Genomic DNA, 26,948 nt, shown 5'->3' with positions numbered 1-26,948 from the left:
CCCGGACAAATCACGTAAGGCAAGTTTTTTATCGTGAGGCGAGGCAAAATTTTTGCGTTCAAATGCTCCGTATGGCGGATTTAACGTAACACGATGCGTTCGTAAATGGGGGTCCACTGTATATCTATTTTCTTCGTTAACTCTAAGACTTAAACTCTCATACCTTTTCATGCCACTTTCAGCAACACTCGTATGCCTACTGGGTGCCATGATTACTTGGCAGATACAAGATTATTTATTATTTATTATCACCCTGGCCGATTCCCACCAAGGCAGGGTGGCCCGAAAAAGAAAAACTTTCACCATCATTCACTCCATCACTGTCTTGCCAGAAGGGTGCTTTACACTACAGTTTTTAAACTGCAACATTAACACCCCTCCTTCAGAGTGCAGGCACTGTACTTCCCATCTCCAGGACTCAAGTCCGGCCTGCCGATTTCCCTGAACCCCTTCATAAATGTTACTTTGCTCACACTCCAACAGCACGTCAAGTATTAAAAGCCATTTGTCTCCATTCACTCCTATCAAACACGCTCACGCATGCCTGCTGGAAGTCCAAGCCCCTCGCACACAAAACCTCCTTTACCCCCTCCCTCCAACCTTTCCTAGGCCGACCCCTACCCCGCCTTCCTTCCACTACAGACTGATACACTCTTGAAGTTATTCTGTTTCGCTCCATTCTCTCTACATGTCCGAACCACCTCAACAACCCTTCCTCAGCCCTCTGGACAACAGTTTTGGTAATCCCGCACCTCCTCCTAACTTCCAAACTACGAATTCTCTGCATTATATTCACACCACACATTGCTCTCAGACATGACATCTCCACTGCCTCCAGCCTTCTCCTCGCTGCAACATTCATCACCCATGCTTCACACCCATATAAGAGCGTTGGTAAAACTATACTCTCATACATTCCCCTCTTTGCCTCCATGGACAAAGTTCTTTGTCTCCACAGACTCCTAAGTTCAAAACTCACCCTTTTCCCCTCATCAATTCTATGATTCACCTCATCTTTCATAGACCCATCCGCTGACACGTCCACTCCCAAATATCTGAATACATTCACCTCCTCCATACTCTCTCCCTCAAATCTGATATCCAATCTTTCATCACCTAATCTTTTTGTTATCCTCATAACCTTACTCTTTCCTGTATTCACTTTCAATTTTCTTCTTTTGCACACCCTACCAAATTCATCCACCAATCTCTGCAACTTCTCTTCAGAATCTCCCAAGAGCACAGTGTCATCAGCAAAGAGCAACTGTGACAACTCCCACTTTGTGTGTGATTCTTTATCTTTTAACTCCACGCCTCTTGCCAAGACCCTCGCATTTACTTCTCTTACAACCCCATCTATAAATATATTAAACAACCACGGTGACATCACACATCCTTGTCTAAGGCCTACTTTTACTGGGAAATAATTTCCCTCTTTCCTACATACTCTAACTTGAGCCTCACTATCCTCGTAAAAACTCTTCACTGCTTTCAGTAACCTACCTCCTACACCATACACCTGCAACATCTGCCACATTGCCCCCCTATCCACCCTGTCATATGCCTTTTCCAAATCCATAAATGCCACAAAGACCTCTTTAGCCTTATCTAAATACTGTTCACTTATATGTTTCACTGTAAACACCTGGTCCACACACCCCCTACCTTTCCTAAAGCCTCCTTGTTCATCTGCTATCCTATTCTCCTTCTTACTCTTAATTCTTTCAATAATAACTCTACCATACACTTTGCCAGGTATACTCAACAGACTTATCCCCCTATAATTTTTGCACTCTCTTTTATCCCCTTTGCCTTTATACAAAGGAACTATGCATGCTCTCTGCCAATCCCTAGGTACCTTACCCTCTTCCATACATTTATTAAATAATTGCACCAACCACTCCAAAACTATATCCCCACCTGCTTTTAACATTTCTATCTTTATCCCATCAATCCCGGCTGCCTTACCCCCTTTCATTTTACCTACTGCCTCACGAACTTCCCCCACACTCACAACTGGCTCTTCCTCACTCCTACAAGATGTTGTTCCTCCTTGCCCTATACACGAAATCACAGCTTCCCTATCTTCATCAACATTTAACAATTCCTCAAAATATTCCCTCCATCTTCCCAATACCTCTAACTCTCCATTTAATAACTCTCCTCTCCTATTTTTAACTGACAAATCCATTTGTTCTCTAGGCTTTCTTAACTTGTTAATCTCACTCCAAAACTTTTTCTTATTTTCAACAAAATTTGTTGATAACATCTCACCCACTCTCTCATTTGCTCTCTTTTTACATTGCTTCACCACTCTCTTAACCTCTCTCTTTTTCTCCATATACTCTTCCCTCCTTGCATCACTTCTACTTTGTAAAAACTTCTCATATGCTAACTTTTTCTCCCTTACTACTCTCTTCACATCATCATTCCACCAATCGCTCCTCTTCCCTCCCGCACCCACTTTCCTGTAACCACAAACTTCTGCTGAACACTCTAACACTACATTTTTAAACCTACCCCATACCTCTTCGACCCCATTGCCTATGCTCTCATTAGCCCATCTATCCTCCAATAGCTGTTTATATCTTACCCTAACTGCCTCCTCTTTTAGTTTATAAACCTTCACCTCTCTCTTCCCTGATGCTTCTATTCTCCTTGTATCCCATCTACCTTTTACTCTCAGTGTAGCTACAACTAGAAAGTGATCTGATATATCTGTGGCCCCTCTATAAACATGTACATCCTGAAGTCTACTCAACAGTCTTTTATCTACCAATACATAATCCAACAAACTACTGTCATTTCGCCCAACATCATATCTTGTATACTTATTTATCCTCTTTTTCTTAAAATATGTATTACCTATAACTAAACCCCTTTCTATACAAAGTTCAATCAAAGGGCTCCCATTATCATTTACACCTGGCACCCCAAACTTACCTACCACACCCTCTCTAAAAGTTTCTCCTACTTTAGCATTCAGGTCCCCTACCACAATTACTCTCTCACAAGATATGACAAATATGATATGACAAATAAATATGATATGACAAATAAAGGATCAAAACACAATTCACAAACACAGCTAGCTCCTAGGCGAGAATGAAACTGAATACATATTCACATTCATGAAGGCTGGGATGGCGGTGGTGGGAGGTTCAGAGGTGGCAGGGGATGACGATAGGTCTCCCTTGCTGACATAATGGTCTGACCCACAACAAAGCGGCAGCTTGAGTTAGGGAAATTTTTTCCGTGCCCACAAATGAAACCGTGTTAAGTTAATTTTACAAAATGTTGTATCAAACTGTGCCACAATTTTTCAATAGTGCAATAAGCAAAACGTGGCAAATAAATCCATGTAATATAATGGTCTACTGTGTATTAAAAATAGAACCAGGCATTAAAAAACAATAAAGAAGTAAAATACACAGACAGTACACTGGTCAGAGTGCTGGTCCTAAGTCCAAGCCATCATTAAACAGATAGGTCATTAAGTGAAGAGTACAGTGGAACCCCGAGTTTCAGCTGTAATCCATTCCAGGAGCTAGGCCTAAAGTCGAAACGGCCTAAAGCCAAACAATATTTTCCATAAGAAATAATGTAAATCTAATTAATCCGTTCCACCCAAAAATACAATGTATTCACAAAAAATTCGTTTTTTTAACCCTTAAACGGTCCAAACGTATACACGTATATACGTTTTTTCAACATCTGAAAGTATGTAAAAAAATGTAATCTTCTTTTTTGTTTTACATTTGAAAACATGTTAAAAAACTTTTATCTACATTTTTTTTTGTTATATTTGAAAATATATAAAAAAAAGTAGATCTACTTTTGTAGCAATACGAATTTGAACGTCGATCTGTTTGGACCGTTTAAGGGTTAAAGAATAAATACTATAGCTTTACATACAGAAAACAATGAGAAATAAATATAAAGCACTAGTTTTAATGGATAAATGAATGTTTAAATCAGTTTTACCTTTATTGAAGACTCTTGTTGGCATATGAGAGAGGCAGGAGAGCTTGTTTGGAGGCAGGGCAGGATAATCCTTCAATATGACACTAATATCAACTCTATGGCTTATTTATCTAGCACAATTCATTTAATATAACATAATAAACAATATTAATAACACAGAAGCATGATACATAGTCTAGAATGAATAAAATATGTCATATCTCTCTCACCCTAACCGACAAGTGCTGCTGTGTTGTTTGTTGTTGGGTGTATAAGGGCCACTGAAAGATAAGCCTTACATAGTGGTAGTGATGGCAGCAGCAGAGATGGCTGTGTTGTCAGTCGCACTATATATCTCTAACAACATTGAAGGAGTCAGTTTTGTGCTGCCCTTTTTCTATCAATTAATCGCTTAACTTACTTGCTACACTGTTAATGCTACACTTTATCGCTGGTTGGCGCTAGAGCCTTTATCGACTTGTGCTGCTTTAGTATTGTACATTTCAAAGAATCACTGAAGAAAGCACATTCTCCCCTTTCTCTTCCTCCTCCACTTTGGTACTTTGCTACAATTTCTTTCTTCAATTCTATCATGTTTCTCACTTTCTTTACCAAAGGGCTGCCACTATGAAGTTTCTTTGAGCCCATGGTGGCTTATTTCACAGTCACAATCAATAAACAAGTACTAAACACAATGAATTTATTGCGAAATGTTTGGATGAATGAGCAGAGTAATGTTAACTCAAGGATAAACAAAGCTAGACTGGCTCACGACGCCTGCGCGGGCAGGCAAACAGGTCTGGTACGCCGGCCGAAACACGGGGCACAGGCTGAAACTCGGGACAAAATTTAGCTGAAAAAAGTGGTCGAAACTCGAAGTGGCCGATACTCAGAGCAGCCGAAACTTGGGGTTCCAATGTACCTGTATATAGTGGCAGGAGTCAGGTGGTCAGCTGCAAGAGGGTGGTAGCAGCAGCAGTAGTAGTAAACATTATCCATCAAAAATCCAGATGTTACACTATATCCAAATTGCTAATCAACAGGATATTACCCATTCTGATGTTGACAGGTCCTTCTCAAACCTATCTCACCACAGTTGTACTACTACTACCACCCTCTCATGGATTTCCACTTGACTTCTGCCACTATATATACTGGTTTCTTAGTTATCTCTGTATTAGAACTGAAGAAGCCACATGTGGCAAAACATCTCCTTTAATAAATGTCCTGAACTGTACATAAATGTCTTTTTCCAAATCTTGTTGGTATCACCAAACCATTTTTCTATAGAGTACTACATTAAACACATGGCATACAAGAAATGATGGTGACATAAGCCTGCAGAGAGCTTGCTAAGAAAGAGGGATTTGGCAAAATAAAAATTTACTTATCACTATATCTGTATAATGTTGTCACATACAGGAACAGGGACAACCACCTTTCAGCTTGCAAGATACTTCTTCCATAACAAACTCCTCCACCTGACTTTTACAGTTGTTCAAATACTGTACAGTAGGGCCCCACTTATACGGCAGGATAGGTTCCAGGCTACCGCTGTAAAGCGGAAATCGCTGTAAAGTGGAACACCCTTTTTTCCACTTATAAATGCATACAAACACTAGATAATAAGTTTACACTAACATATATTAAGTAAGCAATAGAAACAGGCATCAAAAAACAATAAAAAAGTACAATACACACATAGTGCACTCATTACTTACCATAAAATATTTATAGTCTTAATCTAGGGTGAGACAAGTAGTATTTATTGTAAGAAATCAAGTGAGGTATGTATGGTAGTCAGCCGGGCTACCATACCAGGCCACATAATATTCTATTACATTTAAGCATCCCAGAGCGATAAAATGCATATACAGTTTACTCATTACTTACCTTAAAATATTTGTAGTCTTAATCTAGGGTGAGATGAGTAGTATTTATTGTAAAAAATCAAGTGTGGTATGTATGGTAGTCAGCCGGGCTACCATACCAGGCCAACCCACCCACACATATATTCTATGATATTTAAGCATCCCAGAGCAATAAAATGTATATACAGTTCACTCAATACTTACCTTAAAATATTTGTAGTCTTAATGTAGGGTCAGGAGTAAGTAAATGAGATAAAACGAATAAATGAGAGAGAAAGAATGAGTGCATGAGAGAGGACAGGTGCAGAGTTATGTAAACAAACCAGGCAAAGGTAAGTTTTGTAAACAAAAACAGTGTACACGTCTGGTTTGTGTACAAATCACATTGTGTACAAGTTGTCTCTACATTGATACGGTAGAATAAATAAAGAAGAACACTCCCATTCTCATGTAACATCATTTTGAGAAGAAATGATGCCCTGAGTGAAGGCAATGGAAATAAGTCACTCTGACTTTTTTGGGTTATCCTAGGTTCTCTACACATATGTTGTTATGTATGATAATCTATGTAACTGTATTTGTGTATACCTGAATAAACTTACTTACATACATACGAAAGGAATAATTTTCTACAGTTACCCCCAGTAACACATTTTCTCTTATGTTAGATTAGAAAAATTTTTATTCTTGCCGTAACTTGTACAAGTTATCTTCCTACCACATCTCATATTTATGTTTATTTATTCTATTGTGAGGTGTATTTATCATCTTTATATGTTACATCTCATGTTTATTATATAATTCTGAAAAAAATATCATGGATGGATTAATGAAAATGTGTATATTAACATAATATACGACATTTAATGAGACTCGGTGATTATTATTATCATTTCTAAAATGGCATCACTTGTGCAAGCCGTCTGCTACCACATCTCATATTTTTTTTTTTTTTTTTTTTTTTTTTCAACAAGTCGGCCGTCTCCCACCGAGGCAGGGTGACCCAAAAAAGAAAGAAAATCCCCAAAAAGAAAATACTTTCATCATCATTCAACACTTTCACCACACTCGCACATTATCACTGTTTTTGCAGAGGTGCTCAGAATACAACAGTCTAGAAGCATAAACATATAAAGATACACAACATATCCCTCCAAACTGCCAATATCCCAAACCCCTCCTTTAAAGTGCAGGCATTGTACTTCCCATTTCCAGGGCTCAAGTCCGACTATATGAAAATAACCGGTTTCCCTGAATCCCTTCACTAAATATTACCCTGCTCACACTCCAACAGATCGTCAGGTCCCAAGTACCATTCGTCTCCATTCACTCCTATCTAACACGCTCACGCACGCTTGCTGGAAGTCCAAGCCCCTTACCCACAAAACCTCCTTTACCCCCTCTCTCCAACCCTTTCGAGGACGACCCCTACCCCGCCTTCCTTCCCCTATAGATTTATATGCTTTCCATGTCATTCTACTGTGATCCATTCTCTCTAAATGACCAAACCACCTCAACAACCCCTCTTCTGCCCTCTGACTAATACTTTTATTAACTCCACACCTTCTCCTAATTTCCACACTCCGAATTTTCTGCATAATATTTACACCACACATTGCCCTTAAACAGGACATCTCCGCTGCCTCCAACCGTCTCCTCGCTGCTGCATTTACCACCCAAGCTTCACACCCATATAAGAGTGTTGGTACTACTATACTTTCATACATTCCCTTCTTTGCCTCCATAGATAACGTTTTTTGACTCCACATATACCTCAACGCACCACTCACCTTTTTTCCCTCATCAATTCTATGATTAACCTCATCCTTCATAAATCCATCCGCCGACACGTCAACTCCCAAGTATCTGAAAACATTCACTTCTTCCATACTCCTCCTCCCCAATTTGATATCCAATTTTTCTTTATCTAAATCATTTGACACCCTCATCACCTTACTCTTTTCTATGTTCACTTTCAACTTTCTACCTTTACACACATTCCCAAACTCATCCACTAACCTTTGCAATTTTTCTTTAGAATCTCCCATAAGCACAGTATCATCAGCAAAAAGTAACTGTGTCAATTCCCATTTTGAATTTGATTCCCCATAATTTAATCCCACCCCTCTCCCAAACACCCTAGCATTTACTTCCTTTACAACCCCATCTATAAATATATTAAACAACCATGGTGACATTACACATCCCTGTCTAAGACCTACTTTTACCGGGAAGTAGTCTCCCTCTCTTCTACACACCCTAACCTGAGCCTCACTATCCTCATAAAAACTCTTTACAGCATTTAATAACTTACCACCTATTCCATATACTTGCAACATCTGCCACATTGCTCCTCTATCCACTCTATCATATGCCTTTTCTAAATCCATAAATGCAATAAAAACTTCCCTATCTTTATCTAAATACTGTTCACATATATGCTTCAATGTAAACACCTGATCTACACATCCCCTACCCACTCTAAAACCTCCTTGCTCATCCGCAATCCTACATTCTGTCTTACCTCTAATTCTTTCAATTATAACCCTACCGTACACTTTTCCTGGTATACTCAGTAAGCTTATTCCTCTATAATTTTTACAGTCTCTTTTGTCCCCTTTCCCTTTATATAAAGGGACTATACATGCTCTCTGCCAATCCCTAGGTACCTTCCCCTCTTTCATACATTTATTAAACAAAAGTACCAACCACTCCAACACTATATCCCCCCCTGCTTTTAACATTTCTGTCATGATCCCATCAGTTCCAGCTGCTTTACCCCCTTTCATTTTACGTAATGCCTCACGTACCTCCCCCACACTTACATTCTGCTCTTCTTCACTCCTAAAAGATGGTATACCTCCCTGACCAGTGCATGAAATTACTGCCTCTGTTTCTTCCTTAACATTTAAAAGTTCCTCAAAATATTCTCGCCATCTACCCAATACCTCCATCTCCCCATCTACTAACTCCCCTACTCTGTTTTTAACTGACAAATCCATATTTTCCCTAGGCTTTCTTAACTTGTTTAACTCACTCCAAAATTTTTTCTTATTTTCATTAAAATTTCTTGACAGTGCCTCTCCCACTCTATCATCTGCTCTCCTTTTGCACTCTCTCACCACTCTCTTTACCTTTCTTTTACTCTCCATATACTCTGCTCTTCTTATAACACTTCTGCTTTGTAAAAACCTCTCATAAGCTACCTTTTTCTCTTTTATCACACCCTTTACTTCATCATTCCACCAATCACTCCTCTTTCCTCTTTCCTTATTTATGTTTATTTATTCTACTGTGGGGTGTATTTATCATATTTATATGTTATGCATCGTGTTTATTATATAATTTTGAAAAAATATCAGAGATGGATTAATGAAAATGTGTATATTAACGTAATATACGAATTTAAATGAGACTCGATGATTATTATCATCATTACTAATATGACGTCTGGAGACATAAGACACTCTTACTGATTTCCATGTGTACCTGCATGCCAGCACAGTATGTAAGTTTATTTAGGTACAGGTATACATAAGTATAATTATCAGAGTATATATAAAATATGAAATAACTCTTAAAAACACTTGAAATTTGGGAGTTTCCAGACAAAATGGATACTTAGTGCTTGGATCTCACAGAGAATGTAAACAAACAGGGTGGGGCGCGGTGACCGTATTAGAAAGTCAGGTGGGGGAGCCGTATATCGAGTTTTGGTCATAATTTGAAATGACCGTATTAGCGGAACGCCGTAAAGCGAAACGCCGTAAAGCAGGGCCCTACTGTACTCAAGTATATATTCTAAGGTGTCCCATGTACTCTCTATAGAAGTGAAAAACAGCCTCCAAGCAAAATGCCTTTTTTGATCTTTGTTTTACATCTATGTATTTTATACCTCTTATGCCCAGGCAGTTTAGTGTTTCACATTTTATACCCATTATACAAGTCGACTCCTAGTTTTGTAAACAAAACAATGATCTTCAAAATATGACCTAAATTTAAGACAATATCTTGTCTTGAATCCACTAGTGATTGGCTTAGTATCCCAAAAGACAGTGATAAATTCATAGCCATTTATAATTACTAGCACCTTTAAATGATGAAGCAGATTTTGGTATCCATTTTCTTTCCAGTTGACAACAGGATTGCCAGGGCACTCCTGGAAATGTGTATGTCCTTTTGCAGAGAGGTCATACCAGCTGTCGGAGCCTTCAACACAATTTGTAAAGCGGCCTTTCCAATCGAGAAGTTCTTCCCCAAGAGTTCCCCATTTATTCTCTGTCTTGAATCTGTGGAAAATGTAAAAGCTATAGGCATATCTAATTGGAAAAGTTGATGTTAACAGTCTCATTATATACTGGCTAGCTCTGATGACTGACTCACTCAGAGCACCAGTCCACAAAGAAATTTCTGCTCACTTTAAACAAAAATTTCAACATACTGGCCATCTCCCACCGAGGCAGGGTGACCACTGAGGCAGGGTGACCACTGAGGCAGGGTGACACTGAGGCAGAGTGACCACTGAGGCAGGGTGGCCAATGAGGCAGGGTGACCACTAAGGCAGGGTAGCCACTGAGGCAGGGTGATCACTAAGGCAGGGTGACCATTCAGGCAAGGTGACCACTGAAGGAGGATGACCCAATAAAGAAGAAAACTATAAAAATTTTCTTTTTAAATTTAATAATTTATACAGGAAACGGGGTTACTAGCCCCTTGCTTTAAAATAATATCAACCAGAATTCTCTCTCAATAATCAGCTCAATAAGCCTCATTCTGCTTTGTCTATCTATTAGATTCTCTCTCTCCCCCTACAGTCCAGTCACTCTAGTTACCTAACTTCCAGCTACCCACCAGTTGTTGTGCAATCAACACCTCTGCTCATTTGCTCTTACTCTAGGATGCCTCTAGGATGGCTATGTTCATTACTGGTACAGCCTGTTGTCTCAGGCTAGAGGTTGGTTAGAGGCAAATGATTTTCACTTTGCCTGGGTGCCCAACAACTACTCTCCTTGTTGGTGAAATGCTGCATCCAGATCACTTCATACATGTGCAGCATCCTTAGAGGATGATGCTAGGAGTCATGTAGTGAAGGATCCTGTGTGTGTCATTTATGGTCATCTGAAGGCAACCTTCCAACAGTCATGTGTCTTAGTGATCTTTCCTTCCTGGTTCCTGTGAGGGAAGCTCTTAAGGTGACAACAAATTCTTGCTTCCCTCCACAATGATTTCAAACATCTTCCTATGTTTTCAGGCATGCAAATGGGTAGGGCAGTGTTCCATGAATGTATTTTTTGCACATCTTCCTTGGCTACAAGCTACTTGGGTTTCTCATTCTGTTAAGTAGTCAATGAGTGAGTGGTAGTGCTGCTGTCTTTTCAGGCAAGATCATGGCAATGTAGGACACCATATACTTCATCTACAGCCCTCTGTAGTTAAGATAGGATATTGGATTTTTAACCCAGAGGGTTAGCCACCCAGGATAACCCAAGTCAGTGAGTCATCAAGGACCGTCTGTCTTATTTCCACTGGAATCCTTCAATATTCTCCCTGAGGATGCGACTCACGCCAGTTGACTAACACCCAGGTACCAACTTACTGCTAGGTGAACAGTGACAGCAGGTGTAAGGAAACATGCCCAACATTTCCACTCATGCCAGGGTCTGAACCATGGACACTCAGTATGTGATGTGAGTGCTGCCAACTAAGTCATCTGATAGCTTGGTGCACACTCTCAGGTTCCCTGCTGCCCCAATATTTTGAAAAGGGATACTTATCCTTTAATACAAATACGTAATATTTTTTCTTGCATCTCTTGGCCACTCATCACCTATTTATAGACATAGGGTATTATGTGGGCTTGCTTTTTCTTTTTCATGACCACAGGTCTTAGGATATAGGTTGGAACATTCTGACATGCTTCTGCCTATCTCCCTCCCTCTATTCCAAGGTCAAGTAGTTTCTATTTTGAGTTATGGTATATTATAGTACCGTATTTCGGGGCTTATAAGACTCGTTTTGGTTTCAATGGCTTGGCATCGGCCATAACTGGAAAAGCTACAGCCCACTCCACACCCCAAACTTATAGCTACCATCACTGACCTTCAGTTTATAGGATGCTGGGTGGTTTCTGGAGACATTTTATGGAAAAAAATGAGCCTAATAAGCCACAAAATACGGAAATTCTCTACAGACAACGTTGTTTTGATCACCATGCAGCAACTTCAATAATATCACAATATTAATTTCATGCATTCTATCAGCAACACTAGGTATAACTAATTCTTTCCTCATATTAAGCATTCTGGTGGTTACAGGGCAACTAAGAATTATTCTTAGAGCATTACGTGTATTTAGTGTTTTTCAAGTTTTTCAATAATTTTCATGGAGTTGCAGGATTTGTGTTTTCACTGTTGTACCCCCAAAATTAACCCTTTCACTGTTGGTCCCGTAATGTTATGGCTTTGAAGGCAATATCAGTCCCGTAATACTATGCCCAAAATTCTAGCAGCTTCCAATCTTGCAGGAGATAGCTGGTAAGCCTACATATAAGAGAATGGGTCTGAGTGGTCAGTGTGTGCAGTATTAAAAAATCCTGCAGCACACGGTGCATAATGAGAAAACAAAAGGCAACTGTGCTTTTGGTTTAAAACAGCAACTCTGCAGTGTATTTTCGTATGGTATTTATGGTTGTATTCTCGTTTTCTTGGTCTCACTTGACAGAATGGAAGATATATTATAGAAATAGACATGATTTTGAATGCTTTAGAGATTAAAAGTACCTTGACATTGAACTCAAATTAGTGGAAATGTTCTATTTTTGCTGATGTTCAAGAGTAAACAAATCACATCACGCATCCAATACACATCAACTGGTGGGTCTAATATGCTTTCACAAATGTGCTAACATTGTTTATACCATTTTTGCAATAATGCAGTAGTCTGTATAACAGTAAATTGGCCTTTCTTGAAATTTGTGTGAAATTAGCCAAATTACCAATTTCTGATCACTTTATTGAGTAGCTGAAATAGGTTAATGGGTGGTTTCTTGTACTCCATCGACAGAACAAAAGGAGTTCTAGTCAAATTGCTATGAATATAGTTGACTGGAATAATGGAATTGGCCCAAAATAGGACTCAAATTGGGTGAAATCGCCAATGCATAAATATCGCCGGGACTGCTAAATATGCGAGAGCATGATTTCATATGTTTTCCATCAAATTTTGTACTTTTGGTTTCATTACCATTGAGAACAGACTATCATTTCATAAGAATTTTTTTTTTTCTGAAAATTCTTCAACAGTGAGAGCAAGTTTGTGAGGGTCTTGACAGTGAAAGGGTTAAAAATCCCATCAGTGTTGCAGTTTAAAAAAAAAATTATCTTCTAAAATGGTAGAGAATCTTTTTTCTAAAGGTAATGACACCAAAAATGCAAAATATAATTGAAAACATATGGAATTATGCAGGCATAAAACTGGAGGTTAGGGAGCAGTTTATGCAACTGCAATTTCACCCACTATGAGGCTTATTGTCCAACTTGACCTAATTCCTCACTATTTCACTAGCATGCCCCATAAAGTGCCCAAAAGTCACTTATTTGCCCAGTTTTATATAAAATTTAACAAGTTCCCATTTAAAAGCAGAGTCTGAAATAAACAGTGCAGGCGTTCCAGCCACTAAATAACCTTTCCTTTCTTCATTAATCACAATCCCAGGCCTCTCCTGTATAAGAAATGCCTTCCCCCCACATTTTGATTTCACACACAAAAAAATAAGTTTTGCCCTATTTCTCAGGTAATAAAATATAACCAAGAATGAAAATCACCAAAAACTGAATATTTCCATTGCTTTGGGGCTTATTTCAGGCTATTTCTGACCTAAAGCCATTCAAAAACATCTTTATTTTGTTTATCAAATGACACCAAGCAGCAGATAATAAAACCATGAGCACTACCCTAGAAAATATGCCTCAAAGTCATTATTTTAACCCAAACACAATGTGACGGGCAGGACTTTCTTTTTGTACTATGCATACCCACCACACAGACCCAATCTGTCACATCTGTGCCAGAATTTACCACAGCATTTATGGATGCCCTATGATTAAGACGTAGCTCTACGTAAGCAGCACTAGTCTCAGTGATGTAGAACTGTGAGCTACACTGACCTCAGTGATGTTGATCTACTTCAGTGGTGCTGACGTCAGTGATGTAGATCTACTTCAGTGGCACTGACCTCAGTGATGTAGATCTACTTCAATGGCACTGACCTCAGTGATGTAGATCTACTTCAATGGCACTGACCTCAGTGATGTAGATCTACTTCAATGGCACTGACCTCAGTGATGTAGATCTACTTCAATGGCACTGACCTCAGTGATGTAGATCTACTTCAATGGCACTGACCTCAGTGATGTAGATCTACTTCAATGGCACTGACCTCAGTGATGTAGATCTACTTCAATGGCACTGACCTCAGTAATGTTGATCTACTTCAATGGCACTGACCTCAGTGATGTTGATCTACTTCAGTGACAGTAACCTCAGTGATGTAGATCTTTATGAGACAGTGAAATGGTTATAACTGGTTAATAATAATCTATCAATATTCTTACATAAAGTATATACCAGTGCATCATTTACACCAAAGTTAGGATCATACACCACAACTTTTCTGAGAGTTTTAACCTTTTGACTGTTTTGGTCGTATATATACGTCTTATGAGCCACCGTTTTGACATATACAGTGGACCCCCGCTTAACGATCACCTCCCAATGCGACCAATTATGTAAGTGTATTTATGTAAGTGCGTTTGTACGTGTATGTTTGGGGGTCTGAAATGGACTAACCTACTTCACAATATTCCTTATGGGAACAAATTCGATCAGTACTGGCACCTGAACATACTTCTGGAATGAAAAAATATCGCTAACAGGGGTCCACTGTATATACTCACAAATTCTAGTGGATTCAAATCAAGCAGGAGAAAGCTGGTAGGCCCACATGTGAGAGAATGGGTCTGTGTGGTCAGTGTGCACCATATAAAAAAAATCCTGGAGCATGCAGTGCATAATGAGAAAAAAAAAACTCCGACCATTTTTTTTAATTAAAATGCCAACTTTGTGGTCTATTTTCTTATAGTATTTATGGTTGTATTCTCATTTTCTTGGTCTCATTTGACAGAATGGAAAACATATTATAGAAACAGAGGTGATTTTGATTGGTTTTACTATGAAAAGAACCTTGAAATGGAGCTCAAAGTAGGGAAAATGTTTGATTTTTGCCGATGTTCAAAAGTAAACAAATGATGTCATTTTCCAATAAATGTCCAAGTAGCCATTCTAATATGCAGTCATGAATGGTTTGACATTATTTATACAATTATTACAATATTACAGTAATCTGCATAACAGTAAATCTATTTTTTGCTTGAATAAAAATTCAAAATAGAAAGCAAGAGTAATATCAGAGGGGCCTGGAGACATGACTGATGAACAAAGAAAATGTTATTTTAGAGTCAGGAATGTCTGCATTGTTCATTCTGGACCCTATTTTGAAATTGTCATATTTTTTAATTTTCGTGAAATTGGCCAAATTGCAAATTTCTGACCACATTATTGGGTAGTTGAAATCGGTAAATGGGCAATTTCTTGTACAGTAAGGCCCCACTTATACGGCAGGTTAGGTTCCAGGCTACCGCCGTAAAGTGGAAATCGCTGTAAAGTGGAACACCCTTTTTTTCCACTTATAAACGCATACAAATACTAGATAACAAGTTTACACTAACACATATTAAGTTAGCAATAGAACTAGGCATCAAAAAACAATAAAAAAGTACAATACACACATAGTACACTCATTACTTACCTTAAAATATTTATAGTCTTAATCTAGGGTGACACAAGTAGTATTTATTGTAAGAAATCAAGTGTGGTATGTATGGTTGTCAGCTGGGCTACCATACCAGGCCACCCCACCTACACATAATATTCTATTACATTTAAGCATCCCAGAGTGATAAAATGCATATACAGTTTACTCATTACTTACTTTAAAATATTTGTAGTCTTAATCTAGGGTGAGATGAGTAGTATTTATTGTAAAAAAATCAAGTGTGGTATGTATGGTAGTCAGCTGGGCTACCATACCAGGCCAACCCACCCACACATATATTCTATGATATTTAAGCATCCCAGAGCAATAAAATGTATATACAGTTCACTCATTACTTACTTTAAAATATTTGTAGTCTTAATGTAGGGTCAGGAGTAAGTAAATGAGATAAAATGAATAAATGAGAGAGAAAGAATGAGTGCATGAGAGAGGACAGGCGCAGAGTTATGAAAACAAACCAGGCGAAGGTAAGTTTTGTAAACAAACAAAGTGTACACGTCTGGTTTGTGTACAAGTTATATTGTGTACAGGTTGTCTCTACATTGATACGGTAGAATAAATAAAGAAGAACACTCCCATTCTCATGTAACATCATTTTGAGAAGAAATGATGCTCTGAGTGAAGGCAATGGAAATAAGTCACTCTGTCTGACTTTTTTGGGTTATCCTAGGTTTTCTACACATATGCTGTTATGTATGATAATCTTTGTAACTGTATTTGTGTATACCTGAATAAACTTACTTACATACATACGAAAGGAATAATTTTCTACAGTTACGCCCAGTAACACATTTTCTCTTATGTTAGATTAGAGAAAATGTTATTCTTGGCATCACTTGTACAAGTTATCTGGCTCCCACATCTCATATTTATGTTTATTTATTCTATTGTAGGGTGTATTTATCATCTTTATATGTTATGTATCGTGTTTATTATATAATTTTGAAAAAAATATCATGGATGGATTAATGAAAATGTGTATATTAACGTAATATACGACATTTAATGAGACTCGGTGATATTTTTTTTATTATTATCACACTGGCCGATTCCCACCAAGGCAGGGTGGCCCGAAAAAGAAAAACTTTCACCATCATTCACTCCATCACTGTCTTGCCAGAAGGGTGCTTTACACTACAGTTTTTAAACTGCAACATTAACACCCCTCCTTCAGAGTGCAGGCAATGTACTTCCCATCTCCAGGACTCAAGTCCAGCCTGCCGGTTTCCCTGAACCCCTTCATAAATGTTACTTTGCTCACACTCCAACAGCACGTCAAGTATTAAAAACCATTTGTCTCCATTCACTCCTATCAAACACGCTCACGCATGCCTGCTGGAAGTCCAAGCCCCTCGCACACAAAACCTCCTTTACCCCCTCCCTCCATCCTTTCCTAGGCCGACCCCTACCCCGTCTTCCTTCCACTACAGACTGATACACTCTTGAAGTCATTCTGTTTCCCTCCATTCTCTCTACATGTCCGAACCACCTCAACAACCCTTCCTCAGCCCTCTGGACAACAGTTTTGGTAATCCCGCACCTCCTCCTAACTTCCAAACTATGAATTCTCTGCATTATATTCACACCATACATTGCTCTCAGACATGACATCTCCACTGCCTCCAGCCTTCTCGCTGCAACATTCATCACCCATGCTTCACACCCATATAAGAGCGTTGGTAAAACTATACTCTCATACATTCCCCTCTTTGCCTCCAAGGACAAAGTTCTTTGTCTCCACAGACTCCTAAGTGCACCACTCACTCTTTTCCCCTCATCAATTCTATGATTCACCTCATCTTTCATAGACCCATCCGCTGACACGTCCACTCCCAAATATCTGAATACATTCACCTCCTCCATACTCTCTCCCTCCAATCTGATATCCAATCTTTCATCACCTAATCTTTTTGTTATCCTCATAACCTTACTCTTTCCTGTATTCACTTTCAATTTTCTTCTTTTGCACACTCTACCAAATTCATCCACCAATGTCTGCAACTTCTCTTCAGAATCTCCCAAGAACACAGTGTCATTAGCAAAGAGCAACTGTGACAACTCCCACTTTATGTGTGATTCTTTATCTTTTAACTCCACGCCTCTTGCCAAGACCCTCGCATTTACTTCTCTTACAACCCCATCTATAAATATATTAAACAACCACGGTGACATCACACATCCTTGTCTAAGGCCTACTTTTACTGGGAAATAAATTCCCTCTTTCCTACATACTCTAACTTGAGCCTCACTATCCTCGTAAAAACTCTTCACTGCTTTCAGTAACCTACCTCCTACACCATACACTTGCAACATCTGCCACATTGCCCCCCTATCCACCCTGTCATACGCCTTTTCCAAATCCATAAATGCCACAAAGACCTCTTTAGCCTTATCTAAATACTGTTCACTTATATGTTTCACTGTAAACACCTGGTCCACACACCCCCTACCTTTCCTAAAGCCTCCTTGTTCATCTGCTATCCTATTCTCCGTCTTACTCTTAATTCTTTCAATAATAACTCTACCATACACTTTACCAGGTATACTCAGCAGACTTATCCCCCTATAATTTTTGCACTCTCTTTTATCCCCTTTGCCTTTATACAAAGGAACTATGCATGCTCTCTGCCAATCCCTAGGTACCTTACCCTCTTCCATACATTTATTAAATAATTGCACCAACCACTCCAAAACTATATCCCCACCTGCTTTTAACATTTCTATCTTTATCCCATCAATCCCGGCTGCCTTACCCCCTTTCATTTTACCTACTGCCTCACGAACTTCCCCCACACTCACAACTGGCTCTTCCTCACTCCTACAAGATGTTATTCCTCCTTGTCCTAGACTCGGTGACTTGTGCAAGTCGTCTGCTACCGCATCTCATATTTATGTTTATTTATTCTACTGTGGGGTGTATTTATCATATTTATATGTTATGCATCGTGTTTATTATATAATTTTGAAAAAATATCATAAATGGATTAATGAAAATGTGTATATTAACGTAATATATGGCATTTAAATGAGACTCGGTGATTATTATTATCATTACTAATATGACGTCTGGAGACATAAAACACTCTTACTGATTTTAATGTGTACCTGCACGTCAGCACAGTGTGTAAGTTTATTTAAGTACAGGTATACATAAGTATAATTATCAGAGTATATATAAAATATGAAATAACTTTCAAAAACACTTAAAATTTTGGAGTTTCCAGACATAATGGAGAGATTTAGCGCTTACAGATCTCACAGACAATGTAAACAAACCGGGTGGGGCGCGATGACCGTATTAGAAAGTCAGGTGGGGGGAGCCGTAGAGCGAGTTTTGGTCATAATTTGAAATGACCGTATTAGCGGAATGCCATAAAGCGAAACGCCATAAAGCGGGGCGTTACTGTACTCAATCGATAGAAAAAAATGGAGTTCTAAAGAAACAGCTATGAGTTTGGTCTACTGGAACAATGGAATTAGCCGAAAATAGGGCTCAAAGTGGGCGAAATCGCCAATTCATAAATATCGCTGAGGTTGCTAACTTCGCAAGAGCATAATTCCATCAGTTTTCCATCAATTTTGTTATTTTGGTGGCATTACAATTGGGAAAAGTTTCTCTATCATTTCAAAAGAAAAAATATTTTTTTTTTCTGAAATTTTGCGACACCAGGAGACACCTCAGGATTTGGGGTTGCGACAGTCAAAAGGTTAAGTCCATTTTATATTGTTGGTGAATTTTATTCACAACTGGTTTCCATTTTCCAAAATGTTTTAGTATGAACAAGAATCTCACCAGCACAGCTGACTGTGATATTACTGGGGGTATCTGGTATCACTGTTTTAGTACAGCATAGATTAATACAGTATATTAAACTGAACAAGACTTAACACACCACCTTGAGGGGTGCCAAGTTGCATTTTTTAGTTACACTTCTGTAGCCCTGAAACAATGCAGCAGTGTTTCTGTTAGTGACATAACAAATTATCCACTAAAAGTAGATCACCAAAGTCCATTTTACCTTTTGCATACAAAACAATTCTCTTGGCAACACTGAAATCCTTTTTAATACATACAGTGGACCCCCGCATAACGATATTAATCCGTTCCTGAGAGCTCATTGTTATGCGAAATTATCGTTATGCGAATTAATTTTCCCCATAAGAAATAATGGAAATCAAATTAATCCGTGCAAGACACCTAAAAGTATGAAAAAAAAATTTTAACCACATGAAATATACATTTTCCTACACACAAAGAGAAGGATACATGCACAATAGTAGAGTAGTACATGCACAATATATACTGTGCATGTACTACTCTACTAAATGAAGAATAAATGACACTCACCTTTATTGAAGATGCAGCAATGACTAATGAGACACTGTGTCCTGGGAGTGCCTTTTCCTCCTGAGTACTGTAGGTCCTGTTTGGCATTTTCTTCCAGAACAGGCCTTATCACACTGTGTATGCCACTACGATTCTTAAATCTCTCAAACCAACCTTTGCTGGCTTTAAATTCACCAATATGAGCACTAGTTCCAGGCATTTTTCCCTGTTCACCTGGGTGTTAGTCGACTGGTGTGGGTTGCATCCTGGGAGACAAGATTAAGAATCCCAATGGAAATAAGTTAGACAGTCTTCGATGACACTGACTTTTTTGAGTTATCCTGGGTGGCTAACCCTCTGGGGTTAATTGTTTCTTGGTATTCTCAATAAGCCACACCAACAACGGTGCTACAGCAGCAGCAGCTGACAGTGCTACAGCAGCAGCAGCAGCAGCAGCTGACAGTGCTACAGCAGCAGCTGACAGTGCTACAGCAGCAGCAGACGGTGCTACAGCAGCAGCAGACGGTACTACAGCAGCAGCAGCAGCTGACGGTGCTACAGCAGCAGCAGCAGCTGACAGTGCTACAGCAGCAGCAGACAGTGCTACAGCAGCAGCAGCAGCTGACAGTGCTACAGCAGCAGCAGCATCAGCAGTTGACCATGGTACCACAGTATTTCGATAATATTTCTCACCCTTTTTACCACAGGGTTGGCACTAGAAGCTTTCTTGGGGCCCATGGTCACTTATTTTGCAGATAAAATCACCAAAAACGCTGTAATAATACGAAATGTTCCGATTGTATGCTTGGATGTTACCGCGGAGGCTGGCTTGTAAACAATGCCATCGGCGGAACATGTGAGGCTGGCTCAGGCCGCACATTAGACACGTCTTGGACGAATAGCGTTGAGCGGGTTTTTTAGCGGTATGCGAGGCAAAATCTTAGCGATAAAATGTATCGGTATGTGGATTTAACGTTATGTGATGCCAACAGTATGTGGGGGTCCACTGTACTATTAAGAAGAGTGAAGTATATGCACCTTTTGTCCCTTTGTATACAGTAAGACCCCACTTATGCGGCAGGTTAGGTTCCAGGCTACCGCCATAAAGCAGAAATTGTCGTAAAGTGGAACACCCTTTTTTTTCCACTAATAAATGCATATAAATGCAAGATAACAAGTTTACACTAACATATTCAGTTAGCAATAGAAGTTGTCCAAATTACCAATTTCTGATCACTTTACTGGGTAATTTAAATAGTTAAATGGGCAGTTTCTTGTACTCAATCAACAGAATAGAAGACATACTAGCAAAATAGCTAAGAATTGGTATGAAATTGGACTCAAAGTGGACGAAATCACCGATGCATAAATATCGTTGACACAGCAAAATTTGTGAAAGCGTAACTTCATCAGTTTTCCATCAAATTGTGTACTTTTTGTTTTATTACCTTCAGAAAAAGATTCTCTACCATTTCATAAGAAATTTTAATTTTTTTAAATTTTGCGACCCCCTGAGAGCAAGTTTGAGAGCAGGGGTCACGACCCAGAAAGAGTTAAAACCTATGAAGAGTTCCTCTACAAAAGTGAATTAGCTGATTTTCATTAAAAATTTGGACATTTGTCAAATGCTTCTAAAAGAGAAATTAACCTTCCACTGGTATTTGTTGTGGGGTTTACCAAACTTATGAATTATCATAGTAGGTTCACTATTAATGAAATAAGGAAAATCTGTATGGCAGAGAAGGTTGACAGGTGCAAAGGCAGTAGGTACATTCAGTGTAGTTACCAATGTGTACCCTAAAGAAAACATTCTCCATCAATTATTCACTGGCTGTCTCTTAAAAGATCACAGAGATAACAATTCAAATGGTCCACTGGCATCCCTGTATTAACTCTCAATGTTTTCAATCCATTGAAGCATATATGTGAGCAGTATTTAGATAAAGGTAGGGAAGTTTTTATTGCATTTATGGATTTAGAAAAGGCATATGATAGAGTGGATAGAGGAGCAATGTGGCAGATGTTGCAAGTATATGGAATAGGTAGTAAGTTACTAAATGCTATAAAGAGTTTTTATGAGGATAGTGAGGCTCAGGTTAGGGTGTGTAGAAGAGAGGGAGACTACTTCCCGGTAAAAGTAGGTCTTAGACAGGGATGTGTAATGTCACCATGGTTGTTTAATATATTTATAGATGGGGTTGTAAAAGAAGTAAATGCTAGGGTGTTCGGGAGAGGGGTGGGATTAAATTATGGGGAATTAAATATAAAATGGGAAGTGACACAGTTATTTTTTGCTGATGATACTGTGCTTATGGGAGATTCTAAAGAAAAATTGCAAAGGTTAATGGACGAATTTGGGAATGTGTGTAAAGGCAGAAAGTTGAAAGTGAACATAGAAAAGAGTAAGGTGATGAGAGTATCAAATGATTTAGATAAAGAAAAATTGGATATCAAATTGGGGAGGAGGAGTATGGAAGAAGTGAATGTTTTCAGATATTTGGGAGTTGACGTGTCAGCGAATGGATTTATGAAGGATGTGGTTAATCATAGAATTGAAGGAAAAAAGGTGAGTGGTGCATTGAGGTATATGTGGAGGCAAAAAATGTTATCTATGGAGGCAAAGAAGGGAATGTATGAAAGTATAGTAGTACCAACACTCTTATATGGGTGTGAAGCTTGGGTTGTAAATGCTGCAGCAAGGAGGCGGTTGGAGGCAGTGGAGATGTCCTGTCTAAGAGCAATGTGTGGTGTAAATATTATGTAGAAAATTCGGAGTGTGGAAATTAGGAGAAGGTGTGGAGTTAATAAAAGTATTAGTCATAGGGCTGAAGAGGGTTTGTTGAGGTGGTTTGATCATTTAGAGAGAATGGATCAAAGTAGAATGACATGGAGAGCATATAAATCTGTAGGGGAAGGAAGGCGGGGTAGGGGTCGTCCTTGAAAAGGTTGGAGGGAGGAGGTAAATGAGGTGTTGTGGGTGAGGGGTTTGGACTTCCAGCAAGCGTGCGTGAGCGTGTTAGATAGGAGTGAATGGAGACAAATGGTATTTGGGACCTGACGATCTGTTGGAGTGTGAGCAGGGTAATATTTAGTGAAGGGATTCAGGGAAACCGGTTATTTTATATAACCGGACTTGAGTCCTGGAAATGGGAAGTACAATGCCTTGGGATGGAGGACATTGTTAGCCGGCTTGACAACATCATGAACGGTAATGGGATCAATCCTATTATTTGCCTCAGTGCTGGAGGCAATGATGTAGGCAAGCGTAGAAGTGAGGATTTAGTTAGAAAGTTCAGGACAGCTATAGACATAATTAGGAAGAAGGGGGGGGCGCCCTGTTATATGTGGCATTTTGCCAAGAAGAGGTGTTGGTAATGAATGGTTGTCCAGAGCAATTGGTATTAATTGTTGGCTGGATAAACACTGTAAGGATAATGCAGTACCATTCATTGACAACTGGGACAACTTCTATGGCCGAAATGACATGTATGCCAGGGATGGGGCTCACTTATCCAGGGCAGGTGTGGGTTTTCTTGCTAACTCAGTTGAGGGGGTTGTTAGGACTTTAAACTAGGATTAGTTAGAGGTATGGGTTTAGAAATGATTAATAATGAGTATGGATATATTGACTTATGCTCTGATATTAAGAATCTTAATAGTAACTGTCATGGAGTAACTCTGTGTAATGATAATTTCAGAAATTGTGTAAAAACAAAGATGAGTAGGAAAAATGTGCAGAAGAAAAAACATATGATGGTATTTTATGCTAACAGTCGAAGTGCAAGAAATAAAATTAATGAACTACGTTTGGTAGCATGTGCTGGGAACTTTGATTTCATTGCATTAACTGAAACGTGGTATGATTTAAAGAGTCGGGATATGACTGCTGAGTGTAATATTCAGGGATTTAAGTTGTTCAATGTGGATAGATGTAATGGGAAGGGGGGAGGAGTTGCATTGTATGTTCGAGAAAATATTAATTGTTGCATAAAAACAGGTATAAAAATAGATGGAGCAGTAACAGAGTCTGTTTGGGTAGAGTTCGTGGAGGGTCAAGAAAAACTAATTCTAGGTGTAATATACCGACCTCCAGGCTTGGATCACGATAGAGGGAGACTTCTTTGGGACGAAATTGTTAGGGCTTCTGGATACAGTAACATAGTCATAGTAGGGGACTTTAACTTTAGTCAAATTGACTGGAATTCTTTGACAGGTAATCTAGAGTCCAGTGACTTTATGGAAACAGTTCAGGACCGTTTTCTGAAACAGAGCGTAACTGAGCCTACCAGGGGTAATAATTTGCTAGACCTAGTCTTGTCAAATAAGGAAACACTCGTGAATAATCTGGAGATCACTGAAGAGCTTGGTGCAAGTGATCACAAATCCATCACTTTTAGCATTAATTGGGAATGCAAGAATAATGATAATACAGTAAAAATCCCTGATTTTCGTTCTGCCGATTATAATGGACTTAGGGAACATCTGTCTAATCTTGATTGGGGTTATCTAGCTAATTATTTTATTGACGATAATCATACTTATGAATATGAAGGGATCTGCTTTTATGATTGTTTTCTTAATAATGTACACAGTGCCCAGAGTATATACATTCCCCAGAGAGAAATTAGGGAAATAAATGGGATTAAATCTGGAGTATCTGAGAGAGTTAGAGCAAAGGAAGGGGTAGCAGTAATGTTAAATGATCAGTTATGGAAGGAGAAAAGAGAATATGAATGTGTAAATTCAAGAATTATGTGGATTAAAGTAAAGGTTGGATGCGAGAAGTGGGTCATAATAAGCGTGTATGCACCTGGAGAAGAGAGGAATGCAGAGGAGAGAGAGAGATTTTGGGAGATGTTAAGTGAATGTATAGGAGCCTTTGAACCAAGTGAGAGAGTAATTGTGGTAGGGGACTTGAATGCTAAAGTAGGAGAAACTTTTAGAGAGGGTGTGGTAGGTAAGTTTGGGGTGCCAGGTGTAAATGATAATGGGAGCCCTTTGATTGAACTTTGTATAGAAAGGGGTTTAGTTATAGGTAATACATATTTTAAGAAAAAGAGGATAAATAAGTATACACGATATGATGTAGGGCGAAATGACAGTAGTTTGTTGGATTATGTATTGGTAGATAAAAGACTGTTGAGTAGACTTCAGGATGTACATGTTTATAGAGGGGCCACAGATATATCAGATCACTTTCTAGTTGTAGCTACACTGAGAGTAAAAGGTAGATGGGATACAAGGAGAATAGAAGCATCAGGGAAGAGAGAGGTGAAGGTTTATAAACTAAAAGAGGAGGCAGTTAGGGTAAGATATAAACAGCTATTGGAGGATAGATGGGCTAATGAGAGCATAGGCAATGGGGTCGAAGAGGTATGGGGTAGGTTTAAAAATGTAGTGTTAGAGTGTTCAGCAGAAGTTTGTGGTTACAGGAAAGTGGGTGCAGGAGGGAAGAGGAGCGATTGGTGGAATGATGATGTAAAGAGAGTAGTAAGGGAGAAAAAGTTAGCATATGAGAAGTTTTTACAAAGTAGAAGTGATGCAAGGAGGGAAGAGTATATGGAGAAAAAGAGAGAAGTTAAGAGAGTGGTGAAGCAATGTAAAAAGAGAGCAAATGAGAGAGTGGGTGAGATGTTATCAACAAATTTTGTTGAAAATAAGAAAAAGTTTTGGAGTGAGATTAACAAGTTAAGAAAGCCTAGAGAACAAATGGATTTGTCAGTTAAAAATAGGAGAGGAGAGTTATTAAATGGAGAGGTAGAGGTATTGGGAAGATGGAAGGAATATTTTGAGGAATTGTTAAATGTTGATGAAGATAGGGAAGCTGTGATTTCGTGTATAGGGCAAGGAGGAATAACATCTTGTAGGAGTGAGGAAGAGCCAGTTGTGAGTGTGGGGGAAGTTCGTGAGGCAGTAGGTAAAATGAAAGGGGGTAAGGCAGCCGGGATTGATGGGATAAAGATAGAAATGTTAAAAGCAGGTGGGGATATAGTTTTGGAGTGGTTGGTGCAATTATTTAATAAATGTATGGAAGAGGGTAAGGTACCTAGGGATTGGCAGAGAGCATGCATAGTCCCTTTGTATAAAGGCAAAGGGGATAAAAGAGAGTGCAAAAATTATAGGGGGATAAGTCTGTTGAGTGTACCTGGTAAAGTGTATGGTAGAGTTATAATTGAAAGAATTAAGAGTAAGACGGAGAATAGGATAGCAGATGAACAAGGAGGCTTTAGGAAAGGTAGGGGGTGTGTGGACCAGGTGTTTACAGTGAAACATATAAGTGAACAGTATTTAGATAAGGCTAAAGAGGTCTTTGTGGCATTTATGGATTTGGAAAAGGCGTATGACAGGGTGGATAGGGGGGCAATGTGGCAGATGTTGCAAGTGTATGGTGTAGGAGGTAGGTTACTGAAAGCAGTGAAGAGTTTTTACGAGGATAGTGAGGCTCAAGTTAGAGTATGTAGGAAAGAGGGAAATTTTTTCCCAGTAAAAGTAGGCCTTAGACAAGGATGTGTGATGTCACCGTGGTTGTTTAATATATTTATAGATGGGGTTGTAAGAGAAGTAAATGCGAGGGTCTTGGCAAGAGGCGTGGAGTTAAAAGATAAAGAATCACACACAAAGTGGGAGTTGTCACAGCTGCTCTTTGCCGATGACACTGTGCTCTTGGGAGATTCTGAAGAGAAGTTGCAGAGATTGGTGGATGAATTTGGTAGGGTGTGCAAAAGAAGAAAATTAAAGGTGAATACAGGAAAGAGTAAGGTTATGAGGATAACAAAAAGATTAGGTGATGAAAGATTGAATATCAGATTGGAGGGAGAGAGTATGGAGGAGGTGAACGTATTCAGATATTTGGGAGTGGACGTGTCAGCGGATGGGTCTATGAAAGATGAGGTGA

General features: G+C 39.0%; 1 protein-coding gene across 4 annotated transcripts in view; it reads right to left on the bottom strand.

Annotated features, from left to right (window-relative positions):
* LOC128689246 (peroxisomal N(1)-acetyl-spermine/spermidine oxidase-like) overlaps positions 1-26,948 on the bottom strand; it is a 504,316-nt gene that overhangs the window by 410,316 nt on the left and 67,052 nt on the right. For all 4 annotated transcript variants that reach the window (XM_070086437.1, XM_070086436.1, XM_070086438.1 and 1 more), the window contains exon 5: positions 9,925-10,123. In XM_070086437.1, the coding sequence (XP_069942538.1) occupies positions 9,925-10,123 (199 nt within the window). The remainder of the gene's footprint in view (positions 1-9,924; positions 10,124-26,948) is intronic.

The sequence above is a fragment of the Cherax quadricarinatus genome, chromosome 18, assembly GCF_038502225.1.
Source record: "Cherax quadricarinatus isolate ZL_2023a chromosome 18, ASM3850222v1, whole genome shotgun sequence".
NCBI lineage: Eukaryota > Metazoa > Arthropoda > Malacostraca > Decapoda > Parastacidae > Cherax > Cherax quadricarinatus.
Note: the sequence above shows the minus strand (reverse complement) of the source record. Positions and strands in the feature narration are given on the sequence as shown.